Source organism: Podarcis raffonei, chromosome 8, assembly GCF_027172205.1.
Source record: "Podarcis raffonei isolate rPodRaf1 chromosome 8, rPodRaf1.pri, whole genome shotgun sequence".
In the NCBI taxonomy this organism is placed as follows: domain Eukaryota; kingdom Metazoa; phylum Chordata; class Lepidosauria; order Squamata; family Lacertidae; genus Podarcis; species Podarcis raffonei.
The window spans coordinates 28,944,272-28,964,778 of NC_070609.1; the positions used below are offsets into that span (position 1 = coordinate 28,944,272).

General features: G+C 45.5%; 1 protein-coding gene across 2 annotated transcripts in view; it reads right to left on the reverse strand.

Moving 5' to 3' along the window:
* Window positions 1–897: 897 nt before the first annotated feature.
* MFSD2A (MFSD2 lysolipid transporter A, lysophospholipid) overlaps window positions 898–20,507 on the reverse strand; it is a 35,509-nt gene continuing 15,899 nt past the window's right edge. For both annotated transcript variants that reach the window (XM_053398830.1, XM_053398831.1), the window contains 10 exons: window positions 19,815–19,893; window positions 18,066–18,241; window positions 16,820–16,910; window positions 13,803–13,924; window positions 11,722–11,805; window positions 6,527–6,610; window positions 5,202–5,314; window positions 4,472–4,615; window positions 3,530–3,706; window positions 898–1,677 (listed from right to left, as the gene is read on the reverse strand). In XM_053398830.1, the coding sequence (XP_053254805.1) occupies window positions 1,617–1,677; window positions 3,530–3,706; window positions 4,472–4,615; window positions 5,202–5,314; window positions 6,527–6,610; window positions 11,722–11,805; window positions 13,803–13,924; window positions 16,820–16,910; window positions 18,066–18,241; window positions 19,815–19,893 (1,131 nt within the window). In that variant the 3' untranslated portion in view covers window positions 898–1,616. The remainder of the gene's footprint in view (window positions 1,678–3,529; window positions 3,707–4,471; window positions 4,616–5,201; window positions 5,315–6,526; window positions 6,611–11,721; window positions 11,806–13,802; window positions 13,925–16,819; window positions 16,911–18,065; window positions 18,242–19,814; window positions 19,894–20,507) is intronic.

Here is a 20,507-nt window from a genome sequence, read left to right on the forward strand (position 1 = left end):
CTCAACTTGCTTTAAAGGCCGAGGGAGCTGGCGTTTGTCCGCAGACAGGTTCTGGGTCATGTGGCCAGCAAACCAGAGCAGCGCAAACCAGAGCAAACCAGCGCAAACTTCTGGCAAACCAGAGCAGCGCACAGAAACACCCTTTACCTTCCCGCCGGAGCGGTACCTATTTATCTACTTGCACTTTTTAGTGTGCTTTCGAACTGGGTTGGTAGGAGCTGGGACTGAGCAATGGGAGCTCACCCCGTCGTGGGGATTCGAACCGCCGACCTTCTGATCGGCAAGCCCAAGAGGCTCAATGGTTTAGACCACAGTGCCACCAGCATTCCTGTATAAATATTTACTGTCTTTTAAATAGGAATAAAGTGGCAAACAGGTGATCCCATTTGCCAGCTCAGTCTTCTGTTCAGGTACCCACTGCTGCTGATGCACAACTCCAAAGCCCCTGCTTTTTCTTCTGGTTCATCATCTTTAAACCAGAAAGCCTAGTGACACTTGGGGGTGGGGAGTTGCTAGTGATTAGTCCCTCAGGGATGGAGTCTGACTGAGGTGGGGTGGGGGCTGAGGAAATACAAAAACCTCTCCATGGCCCCTTGACCCAGCTCCTTGCTGCAATATTTTAGTTCTTCTCTTGAGAAACTCTGGGCGTGCTGAGGGAAAGTTTGAACCTGAAGCTTCAGAGCAGATGTTGACATCTGGCAAACAACTATATTTCCCTCCCCTATAATCTTGGATTTGCCTAAAGGCACCCTTGGTCAATGGTGTCCTGTTTTCTGCAACACCTGCACTTGGGGCAACCAGAACAAAAGATGCAATTCAATCAAAGTACCCAAAGCTATACTAGTTAAATAACAATTTGTCCAGTTTCAGTTGTTCTTTAGAGAAAGTCATAACAAGTACAGGTGACACATTTGCATTTTAATGTAAATTAATATTAATAGGTCCATTGTCTTCTTTCTGTACAGATATATACAAATAGGTAAACATAGCAGTTTTATATTTACAAAATAATTAAGTTATTTTTATTAATTAGGCTCTCTGAATATATAAATACACATGTACATAAATAGCACCTGCACAAGATGCTTCAGCATTAGTTGTGTCTTATTTACAGTTGAGAACAGTACGAGGTTGTGTTTGGCAAGGTCATGCCAATGGTGTAATGTACACCAACAAGCACCATCCAGGTCCGTGGCAAGATAAAAAAAAAAAGGGGGGGGGAGAGACCCTTAACCGTACTGCAATTTTTTTTACCACACTTGATGCCATTGGTATCAGACGGATTAGAGGCAGCACGAACCACACCCAAAGAAAATGACTGCTCAAAAGGTGTTTTTCAAAAAATAAATGTAAAAATAAATAACAACTGTGGCGCACTTATTCCATCAAGAGAAGTGTTCCTGCAGTACTGCACATTGCCCTGCATGCAGATGCAGTTGGTGCTCCTTCAATTCCACGTAGCATGTACCAGTGTTTGCTCTCCAGAGAAGTCTGGAAGGACGTCATAGAGCACTCCCTCAAGGAAGTAAGTCAGCATCCCTCCTGCACAGCGGGTGGCCCTGTGGCAGCCCCTCCCCGCCTTCAAAGGATCCCAGTGTGTAAACAGCAAGCCGAGGTCAAACAATGCTGGCCAGCTCTGTGGAGTCTGACTCGGTGCTACTGTTGTTTTCTTCATCTCTGGGGAAGTAAAAGAAGGAAAATATATGTTAACCACACATACACACACACAAGTTTGCAGTAGGCACAATTCAACTAATGAGTCCTGCTAGTGGAAGCCCATGCCAGGACTTCTGCTTGTGCAATAGGGCTCCACCCCATCCTCCCGTGAGAGCCAGTGTGGTGTAGTGGTTAAGAGTGATAGACTCGCAATCTGGGGAACCGGGTTCGCGTCTCTGCTCTTCCATATGCAGCTGCTGGGTGACCTTGGGCCAGTCACACTTCTCTGAAGTCTCTCAGCCCCACTCACCTCACAGAGTGTTTGTTGTGGGGGAGGAAGGGAAAGGAGAATGTTAGCCGCTTTGAGACTCCTTCGGGTAGTGATAAAGCGGGATATCAAATCCAAACCCCCCCCCCTCTCTCCCAGCTTGAGTTGTGTTGGGGGGAAACCCAGAACAGTGCATGAAGGGTGGAGAGGGGAGATTGTTCCCTCTGGTAAGCTAACATGCTTCCGCTGATGGAACAATTGCCACAGCACTACGATGAATTCCTAAGTTTCCAAACAGGGATTAGGTGTTGCTGCCAGAGGCAAAAGTGTCTCTTAAGACAGCAAAAGTGTCCTTCAGCTGTGTACACACCATATATTTAAAGCACACACCCTATCCCAGGAATCCTGGGAAATGTAGTTTATTAATGTTGCTGGAAATTATGCTTTCCCACAGTTCCCAGGATTCTTTTTGGGGGTGCTTTAAAGGTTTGGCGTGTACCAGGCAAGGCGAGGCCAGGACCCAATCCAGAGATCCTGTGTGTTTGCACTATGCTGACCTTGCTCCTGCCTCGTCCCTCCTCTTTTACCTCCTGGGAAGCAGCAGGGACTGCTACTGCTTCAGCAGACCCTCCACTATTGCCTAAAAGGTGACCTTTAATCTGTCCCATTATGAAGATGCAGGTTGCTTGTTAAGACGCAGCTCATGACTCCCCTGGTGCCCTCTTCCAGACTCGACAGGGAGTGCAAGGCACAGCCTGCTGCTTATGTGACAAATGTCCCTCCCTCTGGGGAATGAAAGAGGTTCGCAGTATTGGAAAGGACTCAGAAAAAGAGGGAAACAGTCTGGTTGGTGGGCCACTGCGACTCACAGGTCACCAGTTGCCTATCCCTGAACTAGAGCTACCCCCACTTCTGAACTATCAGGCAGTTATGTGCCACCACTAATCTTGGAGTAAAAGAGGTACCCGAGGCAACTCTAAAGAGTCAGGAATTCCAGCAAGTGAAGACAGAACTATCAGGAAGCCAAGCAGTGATTTGTGCATAAAGGGCCAACATTCAGGATCACTCAGCATTTTATATTTAGCTCTCTACACCCTGCCATGGAGTGCTGCATCAGAGAAACTAGACACCCGTTTGTCCCAGGGCCATCAAACGCCTGCTCTATTTTAAGTTTTGGCACCTGTCCTTGCAGGATTTGAACCCGTTGCCACACACGGGGAATTTTGAAAGAGTGGTGTTTTCCGCGGGGGTGGGGGGATTCTTCCTGATTCTGAATGGCACATGAGATCACACTCTCCCCTTAACTGCAGCTTCACACAGACACGGGAATCCAGATCCTTTGCAAGCCATCCTTCTCCGGAGCCCCTCCCATGCTCAACCTATGTGACTACAGTGGGCATTTTTGTTCAGAAGGGCGTGAGGAGGCATAGCATCTGTGGCAATCGCTCCTGACCCAACAGCATCCCTGCAAGTGAATATTCTCCTGCAACTACTGGCTAGGGGGTGATAGCCCACCCCATGAGAAAAGTCCCAGTCTGATAGTTGCTCATTTCTGCCAAGTTATAGATGAACTCCCCCGACCCAAGTGGCCATCTGGGGTCTCACCTTAAATCCTGCAGGGCTTTCTTGTTTTTCCGTCGCCTCTCCTCATCAATGGGGTACAGCTTGAAAAGGAGCAGGCCAAGGATGATCAAAGCCACAGGAGCAGCAGACACCAGTATCTTCAAGGTCAAGTTCACCTCCTCTGGCTGGGAGCACCCCCGGGTTTTGTAACCAGCAAAGCTACACACCAAGAAAAAAACCGTTATAATGGCTGAGTAAAGTGTCCTGTAGCCCTGCGTCGCTCCTTACCACACCGCCAGGTTAACAAAACCAGAATAAATTAAACAAAATAATAAATTATGCAAATTGGCCCAAATTGCAATAAACAAACCAACACACAAAACAGGTTTCCTATCCCTTCTCTTGGGCTGCCTGGGCACAGAATTTTAACATACATTCTTTTTAACATACACTTCTGCTACAGCCCCCGGAACATCTTTGAACAATCTAGTGAGTTAAGTCTCTATTTTAGAGAAGGCAAACTGCAACTAAGACAGAACAAATTGCCTAATGCAGCACACAGGTATGTGAAATTAATGGCGACACAGAGCTTCAAGCCCAGGTATTCCAGGGCTCCCAGGTGATGCATTCCAGTCACTGGATCTCACTAGCTCTCCAGTAGATCCATCAGGATCCTCCTTTCCCTAAAATGTCCCCATTCCAGCCATCATGACAAAAACTACCATGCAATTTTAAAGAAATTGTGTTGGCATATGATAGTCTTCTTCTTCTCCCCCCCCCCCCCATTTCCTCTTGCATCATATCTTTTTAGATTGTAAGGGCAGGGATTGGCTTTGCTTTTATTCAAACAAAGCCACTCTGGAAGCCTTTTTGGCTGAAGAGCAGGGTAAAAATAATGCTGCTTCAAATGATGGCGTTCTGCTATATATACCACCAAATCTAAAAAAGGGGAGGGGAGAAAGAGACAGGCAGACAAATACTTACTCTAAACTGAGTGTGGAGATCCCCAGAGACACCCCAGATGCAAACTTGATGAAGAAGACGTAGAAGGAGAAGAAAATTGCTTCATGGCCAGTGGAATCTGGGTGCTGCAGGTTGAAGTCATCAATGACATCTGGCAACATGGACCTAAATGGAGAGAGAAGCAAACCAGTCAGTACCATTTAATTCTCCCCAATTGTCCTCAGCTTCCAAACTGGAGGTTACAATAAGTAAGATGTCCAATTACATAGGGCTGCCGTACGCCCGAGTTCTCCTGGACATATCCAGGATTCGGTTGCCGAAAATAGCGCCTGGGGGGAATTTCTGAAAATTGCTAAAATGTCTGGAGAAACCTGGACGTATGGTAACCCATGTTGGAAGTGAACTTGTTTTGGGCAAATTTCCTAAAAAATAGGTCAAAAAAATTAATTTGTTTTGAGATTTTGCAAAAAGCTCAACAACATTTGTCACTGGATTTTCACTCTCTGAAATGTGGTATCCCTAAATTACAAATCACACTTTTTCACTCAATGATAACCAGAAAAACATGTTTTGGAGCTGCCCCATTATTTGCCACCTGCATTTCAACATAGAGTTGGGAGTTTCAACATAACATAGGAGTTATTGAGGGGTGTGTGTGGAAGCATAATCTGCTTTCAGCACTGAAAACACAGTACTATGTTTACTAAATACACACACACACACACACACACACACACACACACACACTTACCAGGGTAAAAGAAAAGCAGCAGCGACACTGATTCCAACTGCAACAGCCACTATATAGGTGATAATAAGGTTACTTTCCATGATTATGACCAAGAGAAGGAAAGGAGTTGCAGACTGTGGAATCAAGAGAGGAAATGGTCAAAAAGATAATCATTTGAAGGTTTTCACTGGCTCAAGACATAGTGGATAAAGATTTTTTTTTTAAAAAAAAAGCATGATAGTTTAGGCTTTAATTGTTTGCACCTTGAAAACAGTATACAAATATTCATTTATATGCCTGCAATACATGCAATATATATTTTTATTTTTAAGGGACAAGGTGGGCTAATATTAACACAGTCACCGCACAACTTACATGTGTTTAATTTATGCGATTTCAGCTTTACACAGTTGATGGCCAACTGGTTAAAATTGAACAAATTAAATGTGCAGAAAGTGGAGAGCTTAGAAGTTCTTTTTGCACAGAGTTCTGGTGCAGAAAGAGCTTTTAAGCTCTCTGCCTTGCTTACCAGCCTCTGGGAGGCTCTTTCTCGGGCTCTGGGAGGGTCTCGCAAGATCTCAGAAAGCCTCCTAGCATCTGGTAAGCAAAGCAGAGCAGAGCACTTAAAAGCTCTCTGCTCGTTTTTAAGACTCACATGGTGTGCTGTTTCAGGAAAGCAAGACTGCGGTTCCAAGGAGGTGGTATGTCTATATGCATTTGTGGGTGTCCACGCCATCCCCAGAACATAATCACCACAAAAGATGTGAGATGACTGCATTTCTTGATTTGTAGGCCAATTGCAATGTAGCCCAGCCCAGTGAATAGACTTAGTAACTTACAGGAAGAAAGTAGCAGGTACAGCCCAACACTATGATGTCAGTAGGCCTCAAGCACATGAGGCCTGTTCCTCCGTGACAAGGCCTTTCCACACTGGAACAGCCTTGTTCTGGGGAAAAGTAAAGGGGCCACATGAGGCCCCAAGTCCTGTACTGTCAATAGGCCTTAGATCTGCTGCAGAACAGCCATCTCAGAGAGGGAAACACACAGAGCTTACACTGCACCACTAAAAGCCCTCCAGAGAAAACCTTTGAAGAGGCCCATAGTGTTTACCCGTAACTCCATGGCATGTTCAGTTCTTGGACTTAATAGTTTTATCAAGATCTAGACCAGCTCATTGAGAAGCTGCTTGGCAGACCACTTGGGCCGCGTGGTTTCCTCGCTGTTGTAGGCGTAGCAGCGCCAAGTGGAAAGACTTGCTCTGAGCGCTACGTTTCCCTACATGGCTTGGCAACAGGCACAAAACCTCAAGTCGGCTTTGTGCTTCCCCTTGGAGATTTTTCACTCACCGAGATTCCAATGTAGACGGCTGTTTTCTTCCCAAAGCGAGTGAGGAACCACTGCCAAAAGGGGATGGTAAGAGTGGCAGAGAGCTGCAAGAGAGCAACAAGAAGGGGACGGGAGGAAGAGTTGTTACTCGAGTCAGCCAGAGTCAGTCTTTGCAACAGCCTCTCCAAGGGAGCTCTGCGGGAGCCTCGGGCACTATGTATGCAAGATCACACGCTTGGATGTGGCATTGATTAACCTGGACTTAAACCCCTGATTCCAAACACAATCATGCGTATGGAATCCACAGTTCGTTCATAAGCATGCACAGAAAGAAGGGGAAATGTTCTGACAGCAACCATAGCTAAGGACCCCAGGGCAGGTTATTATCATGGGAGATTTTTTTTTTTTAGGAATGCCTGCAGTCACATAATGGCAGGGCAAAAAACATGCTCAGGTTACATAATGCCCATGTACAAATGGCTGCACCAGCTCCTTGGCTTTTTTCATAGCCAGCACAAATGCCAATTCTATCCTCAGCTGTCCCACCATAGTCTCCTGTTCTCAAACAATCATGTCCAGTCTCCTTCACTGCCCCCTTACGCCTGAAACTCCCTTCCTTTTTTATAATAGCTGTTTATTAGTTTTCAATTAAAGTCCAATAATAGACTCATTATAACAATACCAATTTATAATACAATTCATTCAAAAACCGAGTTACAGAATTCAGATAAAGTGGCCTCCTGTGTGCTAGATTTGATTGGTGATTTTCTTTATTTCTGCCAGAATTCTGCAAGGCTTATAAAGCACTGAGTTTCCCCACAAGAACTCAGTGTCAAGTTCCTTTTCCTCATGAAAGTTCCTCTCAGGGCAGCGTCTCTGCCCTTGCCTCTTCTTAGGACAGGACAGGAATTGTTGGTGGCATGTCAAGAACACGCCCCTACGTTCCTATGCAGTCAGAAAGGGGAAAGAGGAGAGGAGAAATGAAGGGTGGCAGGGTCCTCCGGACTGTTACTTAACGGGGATTGGCGTAAGTTTTGATTCTGCAAAGGGGGCGTGAACTGGATGGAGTCTGGCCAAGAGAGCTGGCCACGAGGATGACAGAACATGCTCCACACCCCTCTCTTAGGGACACGCAATGAGGGGCTGAGGTCATGGCCACCGCCGGCAGCCAGCAAATCTAAGCACATGGCTAGAACTAAGGGAAGCTTGAATATCCTACTGAGGACAAGCACAGCCCCTCATCCATCCTCTCTCAGCAGCACTGTCCCAAAACACCACAGGGAGATGGTGCTGCAAATTATTATTATATAATACAGCTCCATCTGTGGACGCTGAACTTTATACAGAGTTCCATAAGCAAAAAAAGGGACACAGGTCCATGTCCTCCTCCCTTTCCCAGGACAGCACTTGGGTTTGGTTATAGTCAAAAGGATTAAAGGGTTTAAGCCAAAGGCTTAATGGAAAAAGGCGGGTTTTGTGGAGTGATTACGGAACAGCCTTTGCCAGCCTGGCACCCTTCAGATGCTTTGGATTACAACACCTCTCATTCTATGGAATTTGTGCTCCAAAACATCTGGAAGGCACTACGCCGGCAAAGGCTGTTCTGTAAGACAGCTGTGTGTGATCTCACTGGGCAAGGGGTATATGGGGGGGGGGGAGCATGGGGAAGTGCTGCAGGTCATTGGGCTGGAGCCCATGAACACCCCCTCCCAGGTTTAGGAACACACACTATTTCCCAAACTTGCATGGCTCTAAAATAAGACTAATTTTTACTTTCTTCCTCAATTTTGACTTGGCCACAAGGTCCTAAAAAAAGGGTGGGTGGCCTAAACTGTCACTAGATAAGCAGACTATGAATTTGCTGTAAATGCCCAGGCCACATGGTTTGGGTGGGGAGGAAAGAATAGGAATGAATATGCTAGCCAAGTCAAATTAACACAGTAAAACTGCAGGAGACCACACACTGATTAAGCAGAAGCTTTTTGGAAACACAAAAACAAACATCATACTTTTCAGGACTGCCTTACAGAGGCCGCACGTCCGTCTGTCTGTCTGTCTGTCTGTCTCTCTCTCTCTCTCTCTCTCTCTCTCTCTCTCTCACACACACACACACACACACACATACACACACACACACGGCACTGAGAGTCACCACCTGCTATTCAGATACCGCAAGGCCCTTTCTTACCACAGCCTCCCTCCACTCCAAAATATTCAGAGCTCTTCTCCAAATAGTCCAGAGCCCTGTTCATTTTATTCCCCCACAACGGCCCGGACACACACTCAGCATTCCATGCGGGGTTTGTAATGGCTCCTTGAATGGAAATGGATCAGGTTTTTCCCACTCACTTCTCTAACATTCATCTCCAACCTCTCCAAAACATCCAATTCATCCTGTTTGGCTCCAGGTGGGTGTGCAACATATGCTGCCCCTGCTTAACTTCAAAACCAGCAATTTCCTTTAGGAACTGTTCTGCAGAATGTGTGTATCACACCACTTTAAATAGTCATGGTTACACACACACACACACACACACACACACACACACACACACACAATCCTGAGGACTAGTTTCTCATAGGTGCTGAGAATTGTCAAGAGACTCTTATTCCCCTCACAGAGCTGCAATTCCCAAAGTTCCCTGGGAAGAGGAATTGCTTGTTAAACCGCTCTGGGAACTCTGTGGGAGGAATAAGAGACTCATTCCCCTCCCGGAGCTTAACAACTCTGCACCTATAAGATTCTTTGGGGAAAATCCATGACTCTTTAAAGTGGTGCAATACTGTCTTAAATGTATAATATGGATGAGGCCTCAGTAATGCATGTTCCTGAACGTGTCATTTTAAAAGAAAAGAAACTTCCCTGTTTTTTTTAGCAATGTGGTGAATATCTATATCTATATCATCTATCTATCTAGATCTATCATCTCCTGTCCTCCTGTTTGAAGTGGTATAGTCCAAGGCATGGCACCTCCTCTACAAACACTTACACCATTAATGTGCAGAAGTACTTTATATGGGAAACAATGGCACCTTCAAAACACACCATTTCCTTTTGTGTGTTTTGCATTTCTAGGATGGCTTAAGAGTGAATCACTGGATCTGGTACCAGATCAAAAAAGGTTGGCATTTTACCTGCCCAAAGTTTTGAGTTTTTTTGTAGCCATGAGAAAACAGAGACCATTGGCGGGGGGCAGGGAGGAGGTAAACAGAAAGCCAGACTGCGCTCAGGATTTGGCCTACCCTGAAGCTGCTTCACAGAGAAAGCTGACAGAGCCCCCCCCCCCATGAGCTAAATGCAACACCATTGCATGGTAGTCAGTCCTACGCTGCCAGGTTGCAAAGGAATTTTCTTTTTACCACACCATCAGATGAAAGCATGTGGCAAAACAGTTGTCTGCAAACAGTGCAATCAAACCTTTTTGTAAATGTGACACACAAGAGAAGGAAGAGGAAGACAGCAAGTTATTGGTGGGGCTTTACTATGCTACAGTGTCTGCATCAGGCCTCAGTTTGACTCCTTTGTGAGCTTGGAGAAGCAGAACAGGGCCTCTTTGCCCACCGTGCTATTACTGCCTGAATTACTTTCAAGTCCCTGTGTTTCCTAAAGGCGTAGAGAGGAAGGGGGTTCTTCCCTCTCCCCTCACTTCACTTACTTTCTAGCCTGGCACAACACAATGCCCCCCCACTGCCTGCTCCCCACCCCCACCCCTCCTCCTCCTCACATCCATCAGCCTGGAAAGGCTTTCCCAGACAAATCGGCTCCATTCCTTTCATTCAGTGCCTCTCTCCGATAAACACTCAAGGCTCCTTTTTTCTCATGATTAAGGGTAGAAAAAATGGCCGGGTTGGGACAAAAGGCTCACATGGCTTTTATTCTCCGTCCCTTTTCACGGCCTCCTTCAAATGCCTAACAAAGAACACACTGTTCCAGGAACCATGTAAAGTGACTGCCCTTCCCTTCCCTAAGGTTGCCCATCCTTTAGCTTCCTCCAACTCCTGCACAATTGTCAGGCAGCTTAAATGCTTCTATGGTGGCTCTCCAAGGAGTGTGTGGCTCAGTTCTCCAACTTCCACGTACTCCTTGGACTCTTTGCACCCTGGCAGCTCAAGACCGGTTTACTGCCGGATGCACCTCAATTACTATTGGTTTGCAGTTCAGCGGTAGTTTGGTGTTCAGTTGCTGCTGGGCAAACCACATCAAAGTTCTTCAACATTTCCCCAAAATGCCTTAAACAGATACAGAGCTGGATAGTCACAGAGTACAACTGTCCAGGAGAAGAGCAGCCTTTGCACAAGGCAGCATCCTTTACCTTCCAATATTCAAAGCGAGTATTAGCTAAGTAAAACAATGGGGACCTACAGCCCTCAATAAGATTTTAGATTCCTCCTACCATTAGTTCTTGTCAGCTTGGAAAGCTACAGCTTTCCCCAACACAGATTGGCGTGCGTGAGTATTTACAAAATAACCTGGGACACCCGCACATAGGATGTCACACAATGTTCATTCTGCACTTGTGTAAAACAGATTTTTTTAGTGTGGAATTCACTGCCTTTGCTGTACTCTTTTTGACACCTGCTTAAAACATTTTTGTTTACGCAAGTCCATCCAGACACACCACTGTTTTAATCTCTTTTTAGTTTACTACTGATTTTAATTATTTTCTAAATGCTTTAATTACTTGTTTCCATCTATTTATTGATCATTTTAATTTTTCCGCTAAACCACTTTAGAGGCTTTGTTACAACCGATCAGTATATAAATGTTGTTAGATAAAATAAAGAAAATAAAAATAAAAAGAAGAATTCTATTCATGAGAGTCTTCTCCCTCATCATACTGGCCAACAGCTACAGACCTTCACTTCTGTGCTGCTGTATCCTACTGTCTGGAAAAACTGATTACCTTGGATTCCAGCTGGAAATTTGGGCCTTCCCCCTCCCATGAAACTATGCTGGTACAGCCATTTACATGACTACTAAGGAAGTTGCAGGTGGGGGCAGGGGGCAGGAGAACAACATTAAAAGTTTGTAAAAAGCAACTGTTCCGCATTAACCTGAACAAAATGAGGGCAGAGGTCAAGATGAAATGGATTTCCCAAAACCACTTAAGCAGGTTCATGACAGAGGTCTCCCCCCCAAAAAGAGCTCCCCTTTGAAACAGATAAAGAGCAAGAGAAATGTGAGTAGTAGTCATGCTGACTGCCATTTACATACCATGATGGCCAGGAGAATGTTCTGGAACTCATTGCGTAAGCCCAAGGTGTACGTACAGAACAAAGCAAAGTTGCCTTCCAGCAGCTGAAAAGAAGTGGAACAGCCGACATTAAGGGAAGAGATCCTAGGAACTCTCATTAAATCTCATTAGAAAGGGAGGGAGGCTCTTGATTTCTGCCTGAAGTAACTTCTTTATCCTGTTTTTCCTCTAGGGAGCTCACAGCAGCATATCAATCTCTTTCCCCCTTATACAATCTATTCTCACAACTACCCAGTGAGGTAAGCTAGACAGAGAGAGAGAGAGAGAGAGAGAGAGAGAGAGAGAGAGAGAGAGAGAGGGGCTGTCAAAGGCTGTCCAGTGAGCTTCAAATCCAAGTGGGGATGTAAACTTGGGTCTCCCCAGTCTTAGTCTAACCCTCTAACCACTATACTTCACTGACTTGCCAACATCCCATAAGGGGTGGAGTTTCAGCTGCAATGTTAAGTGCACCTATGGGACAGGTGGAGAGAGAGCTCCTGAACATACCATATTTGTATGAATATAAGTCATCCCCAATTATAGGCTGTCCCTAAACAGTGTTATAAATTAGCCAGGCGCCAGGTGCGTTTTGCAACTGGCATGGGCTCAATTGCGGCCACACAGAGATCTCTGGATGCCAGGTCAGCAACTAGGGAAAGCAAAATGTCACTTAGAGAAGGACGTGAAATATTTTCCTTGAAGTATGAATTAGTTTTATCCTGGATTGTTTTATTTTATTTTTTAAAATGTGTTGTAAACCGCGTTGAGATTTGTACTTTAAAATATAAAGCTGTATAGAAATGAAAGAACAAGAACAACCTTCATCGTGTGTGTTTGTTTGTTTGTTTGTTTGTGTGTGTGTGTGTGTGTGTGTGTGTCTACTAGACATTCTATTGTGGTGACCGTAACCTAGGTTTAAAGGTGGTATTTGGCAATTAGGATTATATATCTGAGTTTCTAACACTGCCCCAAAGATACCTTAAATCACAGCTCCTCTAAGAGTGTGCGTATACACTGAGGTTTATACAAGCCAGATTTTTTGGTGGGGGCAGGCGGGGGGAGCAGGGGAGTGCAGCCTATATTCAGACCAATACGGTAACTCCAGAAACAGAGGCATATAAAAATAAACCTCTGTATTGGAACCTGGAGCAGTGTGGTGTGTGTGTGTGTGTGTGTGTGTGTGTGTGGAGGAGGGAGAGAAAAAGACGAGAAGGCTACTGGATGACTGCCACAGTGAAGGGGAAGGAAGGCTAACAAAAGTGGAAGAATTCAGCAGATTCCCCAAGGCCAGAGAAGAAAAGTCACTATTCACAATTGAGCTGGAAGTAAAAAAAAAAAAAAAAAAAAAGATAAATGAGAAGTATTCAGCCAAGGAGCAAGTTCAGCATTGCTGCTGTTGCAGCTTGTTGCTACTAGGGCAGATTTCAGAAAAGGTTAAGAAGTTTGCCTCTTTAGCAAGAATCTGGTATTAAGGACCCATAGACACCCTCTGGTAAAGTTCTTCAGCTTTGTCCGGTGATTGCTTCTATACCAATGTGTCTATAATCCAGAAATAGATCTAGGTCTGAGTTCATTCATTACGCCCAGCTGTTTTCCTCTGCTCCTCCTTTTGAGGGCAGCCCATTTCATAGCACTCTTTTTGTTAAACCTTAGTCCTTAATAGGATGCCTTAGTATGCATTAATATTCTAGCTAGTAGACATCTTGCCCTGGGTTCTGCCATATAGTTGCCTGTTTCAAACTTATTTACCTTGTCATTTGCTCAGTTTAGGACGCTATCTTGTATTACTGATAGAAACAGAGCTGAGTGGTCCTTCCCCAAATCTAGTCAGAAAGTGCCGTCAACTCAATGGGAACTAAAATGTTATTCTTCTTTTGCAGTCTGGCTTCTAACACCACACTTGCTCTCAAGGGAGAGAAGGTCACCAAGCTGGGGTGGGAAGTCCTCAAACAGGCAGACCTCACCTCAGTTTGGGGGGGAAAAGGACCTCACCTCTGAAGCTGGGTAGTAACGGTGCATTTATCACCGGGAGGGGTGTGCTTGTAAAAGATGGTTTCCTTACCATAAAGGCCAGAGAGGTAAAGAGTAAGCCAGCGATCAGCTTGACATAGGGGCCATAGTTCATCACCAGCTTCAAGCTTTGGAAGAAGGAAACTGGCTCTTCTGGCTGGAGATCGGAAGACTCTGCGGGGAGCAAAACAGAAGCACTAGGTCAAGTTATTTCCCATCAAACCATCTTCAGACAGGCCTTACGCCGCTTTCATGCTAATCTTGTGCTGGTGCAAATTTTGTTTTGATTCTTATATTCTTATCTTATTTGATTTAGTGAATTGTCTAGAGGACACCGTTTAGTTAGGTGGTACGTAATTACCATAAAAAAATTTGAATGCAAAATAAAATGCTGTGAATGAATGCCTTACAATGCCTTCATTATTTAACTTGTTTTGTGTCATTTCATCATTTTGCTCCTGGTTTTAGGATCTGGCTCCAAGACAAAGCTGAGAAAGAAATTGCTCAGCCACCTCCCTAACATGCTTCCCACAATATCATTGCTGTATAAGGGCTAGTGGCTGTCATCTCCTAAGTGCGAAACACTGACCCCCCACTATCAGATCCTACCGTATATCCACCCTACTGTGGAATTGTAGCTTATGTGTTGCTGCATTTTAGCGAGAGAGAGAAAGCAAGAAGGGGCAGCCCTCAGAATGCCATGTACGTGGATTAGAAAATAAGTTAAACCACAGGGCCTAGGAATTGCCGATCAGAAGGTCGGTGGTTCAAATCCCCACGACGGGGTGAGCTCCCGTTGCTCGGTCCCTGCTCCTGCCAACCTAGCAGTTCGAAAGCACGTCAAAAGTGCAAGTAGATAAATAGGTACCGCTCTGGCGGGAAGGTAAACGGCGTTTCCATGCGCTGCTCTGGTTCACCAGAAGCGGCTAAGTCATGCTGGCCACATGACACGGAAGCTGTACGCCGGCTCCCTCGGCCAATAAAGCGAGATGAGCGCCGCAACCCCAGAGTCGGTCACGACTGGACCTAATGGTCAGGGGTCCCTTTACCTTTAAGTTATGTAGCAAGGCCAAAAGATCAAGCAATGGAAGTGATAGTACGTACTACAGAGAACGGTAATGAATTTGCAAAGGCATAGAGAAAGACAACTTCTTTTCTGCAGTGAGCAAATCATTCCCAGTTCCCATAAGCTCAAGTCTGCAAATGAATTAGGAACACAGGAAACTGCTGAGTCAGACCAGGGGTCCTTCTAGATCAGTATTGTCCACACTGACTGGCAGGGGCTCTCCCGGGGTCCAGGATTCCCTCCCAACCCTACATGGGGATGCCAGGGATTGAACCTGGCAACTGATTCATGGCCCTTCCATTAAGTCCCAGTTTAGCAGCTTAAAACCAGAGCTTGAAACCTTTCGGGTGGAATACAGCAAAGGGAATTTCCATGCCTTTGCAATATATTCTGATAGCCAAGGCGCTTGCTCTTTGATACTTCCATTATTTGCTTATTTTGGATATATATTCCCCCTCAGCCCTACTCACTACAGTCGTACCTTGGAAGTTCAACAGAATCCGTTCCGGAAGTCCGTTTGACTTCCAAAACGTTCAGAAACCAAAGCATGGCTTCTGATTGGCTGCAGTCATTCGGACGTTCAGCTTCCGAAAATAGTTTGCAAACTGGAACAGTCACTTCCGGGTTTGCGGCGTTCGAGAGCCAAAACTAAGCTGTTCGAAAACCAAGGTACAACTGTACTTAGGCTAACAAGTCTATTTTACAATTTGTCCAGGACTCTGTTACATCACGTTGGAGTGGTGAGGGGAAAGAAAAAGTAAGCAAGCAAGCAAACCTATCAGGGAAATCTCCTTGTCAGTAAAACATCCTCTCCATCATAAGTTTAGGACTGTTGACAGTCCAAGACTGGCAGGACTTCCCCTTGAAAGCTGACTAATTATCATTTCACAAATGTGGAGTGTTTGGGTGATGATAGGCCTAGTTATCTAAGAAGAGGGACAATATTTCATAGCTGTGGGTGATTCTTTTGATAAGCCCCCTGCAAACGTGGCCTCTAGCACACCTTGAGGCTGAGTGGATTAAAAACCTCAAGAGGAACTTGAGTGACAAGGAGGCCTTTGAGAATGCAGAACAAAGATCGCAAGAGCCAGCTTCCCTCCCCAATGGCTGGTTTCAACCAGCAGAAGCCAGGGGCTTTTCCACAAGGAGCTGGAGTTACGTAGGTGACGCTTGGTTTATGCAACGGGAAATTCTTGCAATGGAAATTCTTGCCCTGTGTGTCATTTGCTCCCTTGAAGTCAGCCCATGTATTAAAAGGGATTGGCCCATGTACAAAGAGGCACAATAAGGACATCCATCCCCAAAAGGCAAGGACTAGATTATTTTGCAACTATCAAACCAGCCTGATTACATGCCCAATGGGAAGAAAAGAAGAAAGCATGTCTCCTTTTTCTAGTGGGGGGGGGGGGAGAGAGAGAGATCAGATGCTTATACAGCACATTAGGAGTGCACAGAATGTTTCATGGATAATCCTAGTTCTCTCAAACCAGAAAAAAACTCTATGAATTGGAAGTATGAGGTGGGTGGAACAGAAGAGGAATGCATGTGAGTGGAAATACGCTTATGAAAGCCAAACCATGGTTTGGTTGTTACATATTTAAAATAGGTCTGTGTAAGTAATGGGAGGGGGACCTAGCTCAGTGCCAGAGCACACAGTTCGCATTAAACAGGTTGCAGGTTCAATTCCTAGCATCTCCAGGTTGGGCTGGGGAAAAACACCCCGTCAAAAACAGTGGAGCGCTGCTGGCAGTCAGAATAGACACTACGGTGTTAAGCAGTTTAATAATAATAATAATAAAACAACAACAATAATAATACTCAGCTAGATGAAGTAAAAGGCAGGTTCCTTTGGGAGCCAGTATGAATTCTGCACTACTCAACTTGCATCCATCTTTGTCACAAGCAAGTTGATTTCTTGGCAGATTATGCCTGGCCTTTTCCTTTTGGAGCCCACCCCCTCCACCCACTTTGAAGAGGTCACTTAAGCTGTCCTTCTTGCTCACCTCGTCTTTCTCGAACACCCACAGATAAGACGATAGCACAAAGAATATATATCCCACCGATGACACCGGCTGCGATCATGTAGGCATTTCTCTGCACAAGGATAGGAAACAAGGTTGGGGTGGCAGGTGGGAGACAAAGATGGCACATCCAGATGAGAGGTGATGTTTTCCAGAATGGCTTGGCACCAACGCATGAGCATGTGGGCATCAGGAGAGGAGATTGTGGCGGCTTTGCTTCTCCCTGGCTGCTCTGGGAGTTGCGAAGTGCTGAGCTAAGCCATGGCTTGGGGTGTTTCTCCAAGTCTGGGCTTATGGTTTAGTCAGTGCTTCCAAACAGAACTTAAGCTGTAAACCATAGGGCAAACCTTGGTTACAGCTTGTGGTTCGCCTGAAGCCTCTATGCTCTTGCTAAGCCATGGTTTGGCATGGTGTGACGTGCAAAACAGGCCATCATATGCTTGCCTGACAGTGGAGTAAAACAAAAGTCACCATTCCAGAAAAAACCCAACAGCTTTTAATTATTATTACATCTGTATTTTGCTCTTTGCCCAAAGCACATTAAGCATTAAATTAGCACTATGAACAGGCTGAGATGAAAGTATAGCTTTCCTTTCATATAAACTGATCCGGAATTCAATGGGAGGGCAGTATTAAAGCATCAAGAAACAGCATCGGGTTTGATTGCTGCACCTCCAGTTAAGAATGGTCCTATGGCAAAGTTCAATGTAATAAGGGCAAAAAAAAAACCTGGGGTGATAGCATAAGAATGTTAAGAACCCAAAGGTTCATCTGGTCCAAGGATGGGGAACCTGTGGCCCTTCAGATGTTACTGGACTACAACTCCCATTAACCACCATCACTGAGTGTTTTGGTTGGGGCTGATGGGAAATGAAGTCCAACAAGCTGGAGAGATGCAAATTTCCCATCCCTTTTGTAGTCCATCATCCTGTTCCACACTGTGGCCAAATATGTGTCTCTGGGAAGCCCACAAACAAGACATGTAGCCAAGAGGTCTCCCTCCTTTTGCTGCTGCCTAGCAGTTGGCATTTGGAGGCATGCTGCCCCCTCTGAACCGGGAGCATCAGTGCGTATTCAGCCTGGCTACTAGACGGTCTTCTTGACAAAGAAGCAGGAGGAGGAAGAGTTCTCTCTCCAGCCCAGCTCTGCAGCCATGGGCTTCCGCTAAACCCCTTACTATATTATCCCAACCAAGTGGGATTAGGGAATGCTCAAAAGGGATCTGTACCGTGTCCGTGAGTGAGCCAGTGTCATGGGTGATGTTGACCTCTTCCATGGCCACTGAAGAAGTATTGCCAATGTTCAACAAGAGCGGGTCTGGAATGCAAGGCGTGCCCACTTTGCCCACAATTTGCCCTTGGATGGCTGTTCCCAGGACGGTCCCAAGCACTTCCACTGTCATGCCTGCAGGAAAGGGATGCACAAGCGGTGGTTAGGGCTAAGAAGTGTACTGTTGAGCCAGAAATGGCGTATGAAAACCTAGCTCGCCCAGCAAGTTAAACTGTCACAAGTTGGCTAAACAAGCCCATTTCTGGTTTAACCCACTTAGCAACGGAGCCTATTTTGCAAAAGGTATTCAGTCATCTCCCAACAGTTTCCTGGGAAGCTATTTCCAAGTCAGCATCTACTTAAAATGGATATTCCCAAATACCCAGTGGGGTGTAGATGTTTGGACCAAGATGACTCAGGTTCAAATCCCCACTTTGACACGAAGATCACCAGATGACCTTGGGCCAGTTACCATTGCTCAGTCTAACTTAACCTACCTCACAGGGGTGTTGGGATGATAAAATAGAGAAGAATTAAGTATGCTGTCTTGAGTTTGGAAGAAATGCAGGAAACAAATATGTTCAATAAATAAATATAGTAAATAAACATGAACAGAATTCAGCCCCTCATTTCCTAGTCAAGAGATAGAATTCCTTCATAATGTAGAAGGAAAATTGGATCCATGAGGAATGTGAACTGCCCCTGAGCCTCAGCCTTTTCTTGCGGTTGCTCAAAAGCTCCTCTTGAGTGAGGTTACATTTTGGTCTCTGGTCTAAATATTAAAATTGTTGAAAATAACTCTTCTACATATTAAGAGGTAAAATCTGGACATTACCACTGTAGTGGGAGTGAAAAATTTAATTTTTAATGCTCCCCCATGTGAAAAATTGAGTGGCCTACTTTACTGCATATTGGAAGATTGCAAGTGAGGTATGTGAATTCCCTCCCCATAACATGCCCCCTACCTTTCTAAGTGGCACAGCCAGAGTTCTATTGCCCCAGAGTTCTATTGATCTGGGGCTGCTCTGACTAATGTGCAGAACAGCCTCAGATCAATGCAAATATTTATTTTTGTAATGAGAGGCCGATTTGCATCCATTCCAAGGAACTTAACAGTGCTGAACTTCCTGAAATTTGGGAGAGGGCAGAAGTGTGGAAAAATAGATCCCCTTACAGATATGCTGAGAGGAGAGATTTCTGAAAAGCTAATTATTCACAACCCGGGAATCTTAATGTCCAATTTCCATTGGAAGAAAAATATTTTGAATGTTCCTGCCCTGCATTTTCCAAACTGTCCTGCACAATTCATCCACGATCACTAGGCACTGAGCACAAGCTTTGCAAAGGTGTGTTCTTCCTGTCTTACGTAAACACTTCAAAGTATACAGGAACAGCCTGAAAAGTCTCTCCCCTTTTCAGCAAGTTGCTTCCACTCAAATGCACACCTTACTGCACGTAACAACAATGACGCTCAATCATCAGCGAGCGTATAGACCTCCAGCCATAGCAACCAGAGGCACACACCCCAAATTTCAAGCCTCCACATGCAACTGAGTGGGGCATATGAGCAAATTTCATGCTGAAGTCCCAGCAATTCACAGTTAAAACACAATTAGCTGGAGCAAGAGGGCAGGGGGTGGGGGGAAGGAGTAGACAGACTCTCAAAGGAGCAGAAGCATTTCAACATTCAAGGAAGTGGTCTTCTTACGGTAGGCAGTGGCGGAATCTCGCTCACTCTGCTCCCTGCTAATGAACATGGTGAGGGCCGAGTACGGAACATGGAAACACTGCAGAGGAGAACAAGCAAATAAGGAAGTCAGACTACACATACCCTTGTCCAACCTGCAATTACAATATACAAAAGGAGAAGCGAATGCGAAGTGGATGCTATTTTAGGAGGGTGTGGCGGGGATGGGGTGATGTGGAAGAAGAGTTAAGCAAGGCTTCGGGGCCGGACGCGTGCCAAGCTTCTCAACCTGAAGAGGATAAACCCCCTACTGGACAGGCCAAGCCCTCAAAATAAGACAGGGTAACTTTGGAGAACGCTCAACCTGCAAAAATAGAGCGTAACTCAAAATCTGCCCAACTTCCATTGTCTAGATCTACCAGGATCCCGTCTTGTGGCAAGCAGGAACCCCTCCTCCTCCTCCTCAGGCATTTAAATATGAAAACCAGACCAAGAGACACAACAACATGTGGCAAGCACATGCCTAGCTAGAAAGGGCCTTAAATCCTTCTCAATGGTACTAGACTAGACTTTTCCCATGTATAGAAAGTTTTATATCACCATTTTTCACACTATCTGATGTGGTGGGCTGGCATTCCCCTCCCCCCCCCCAGTGTGCCAGGGGCCAATAGCATATTCGGTCTCTGAAGCATCCTCCCCCCCCCCCGCCCCTGC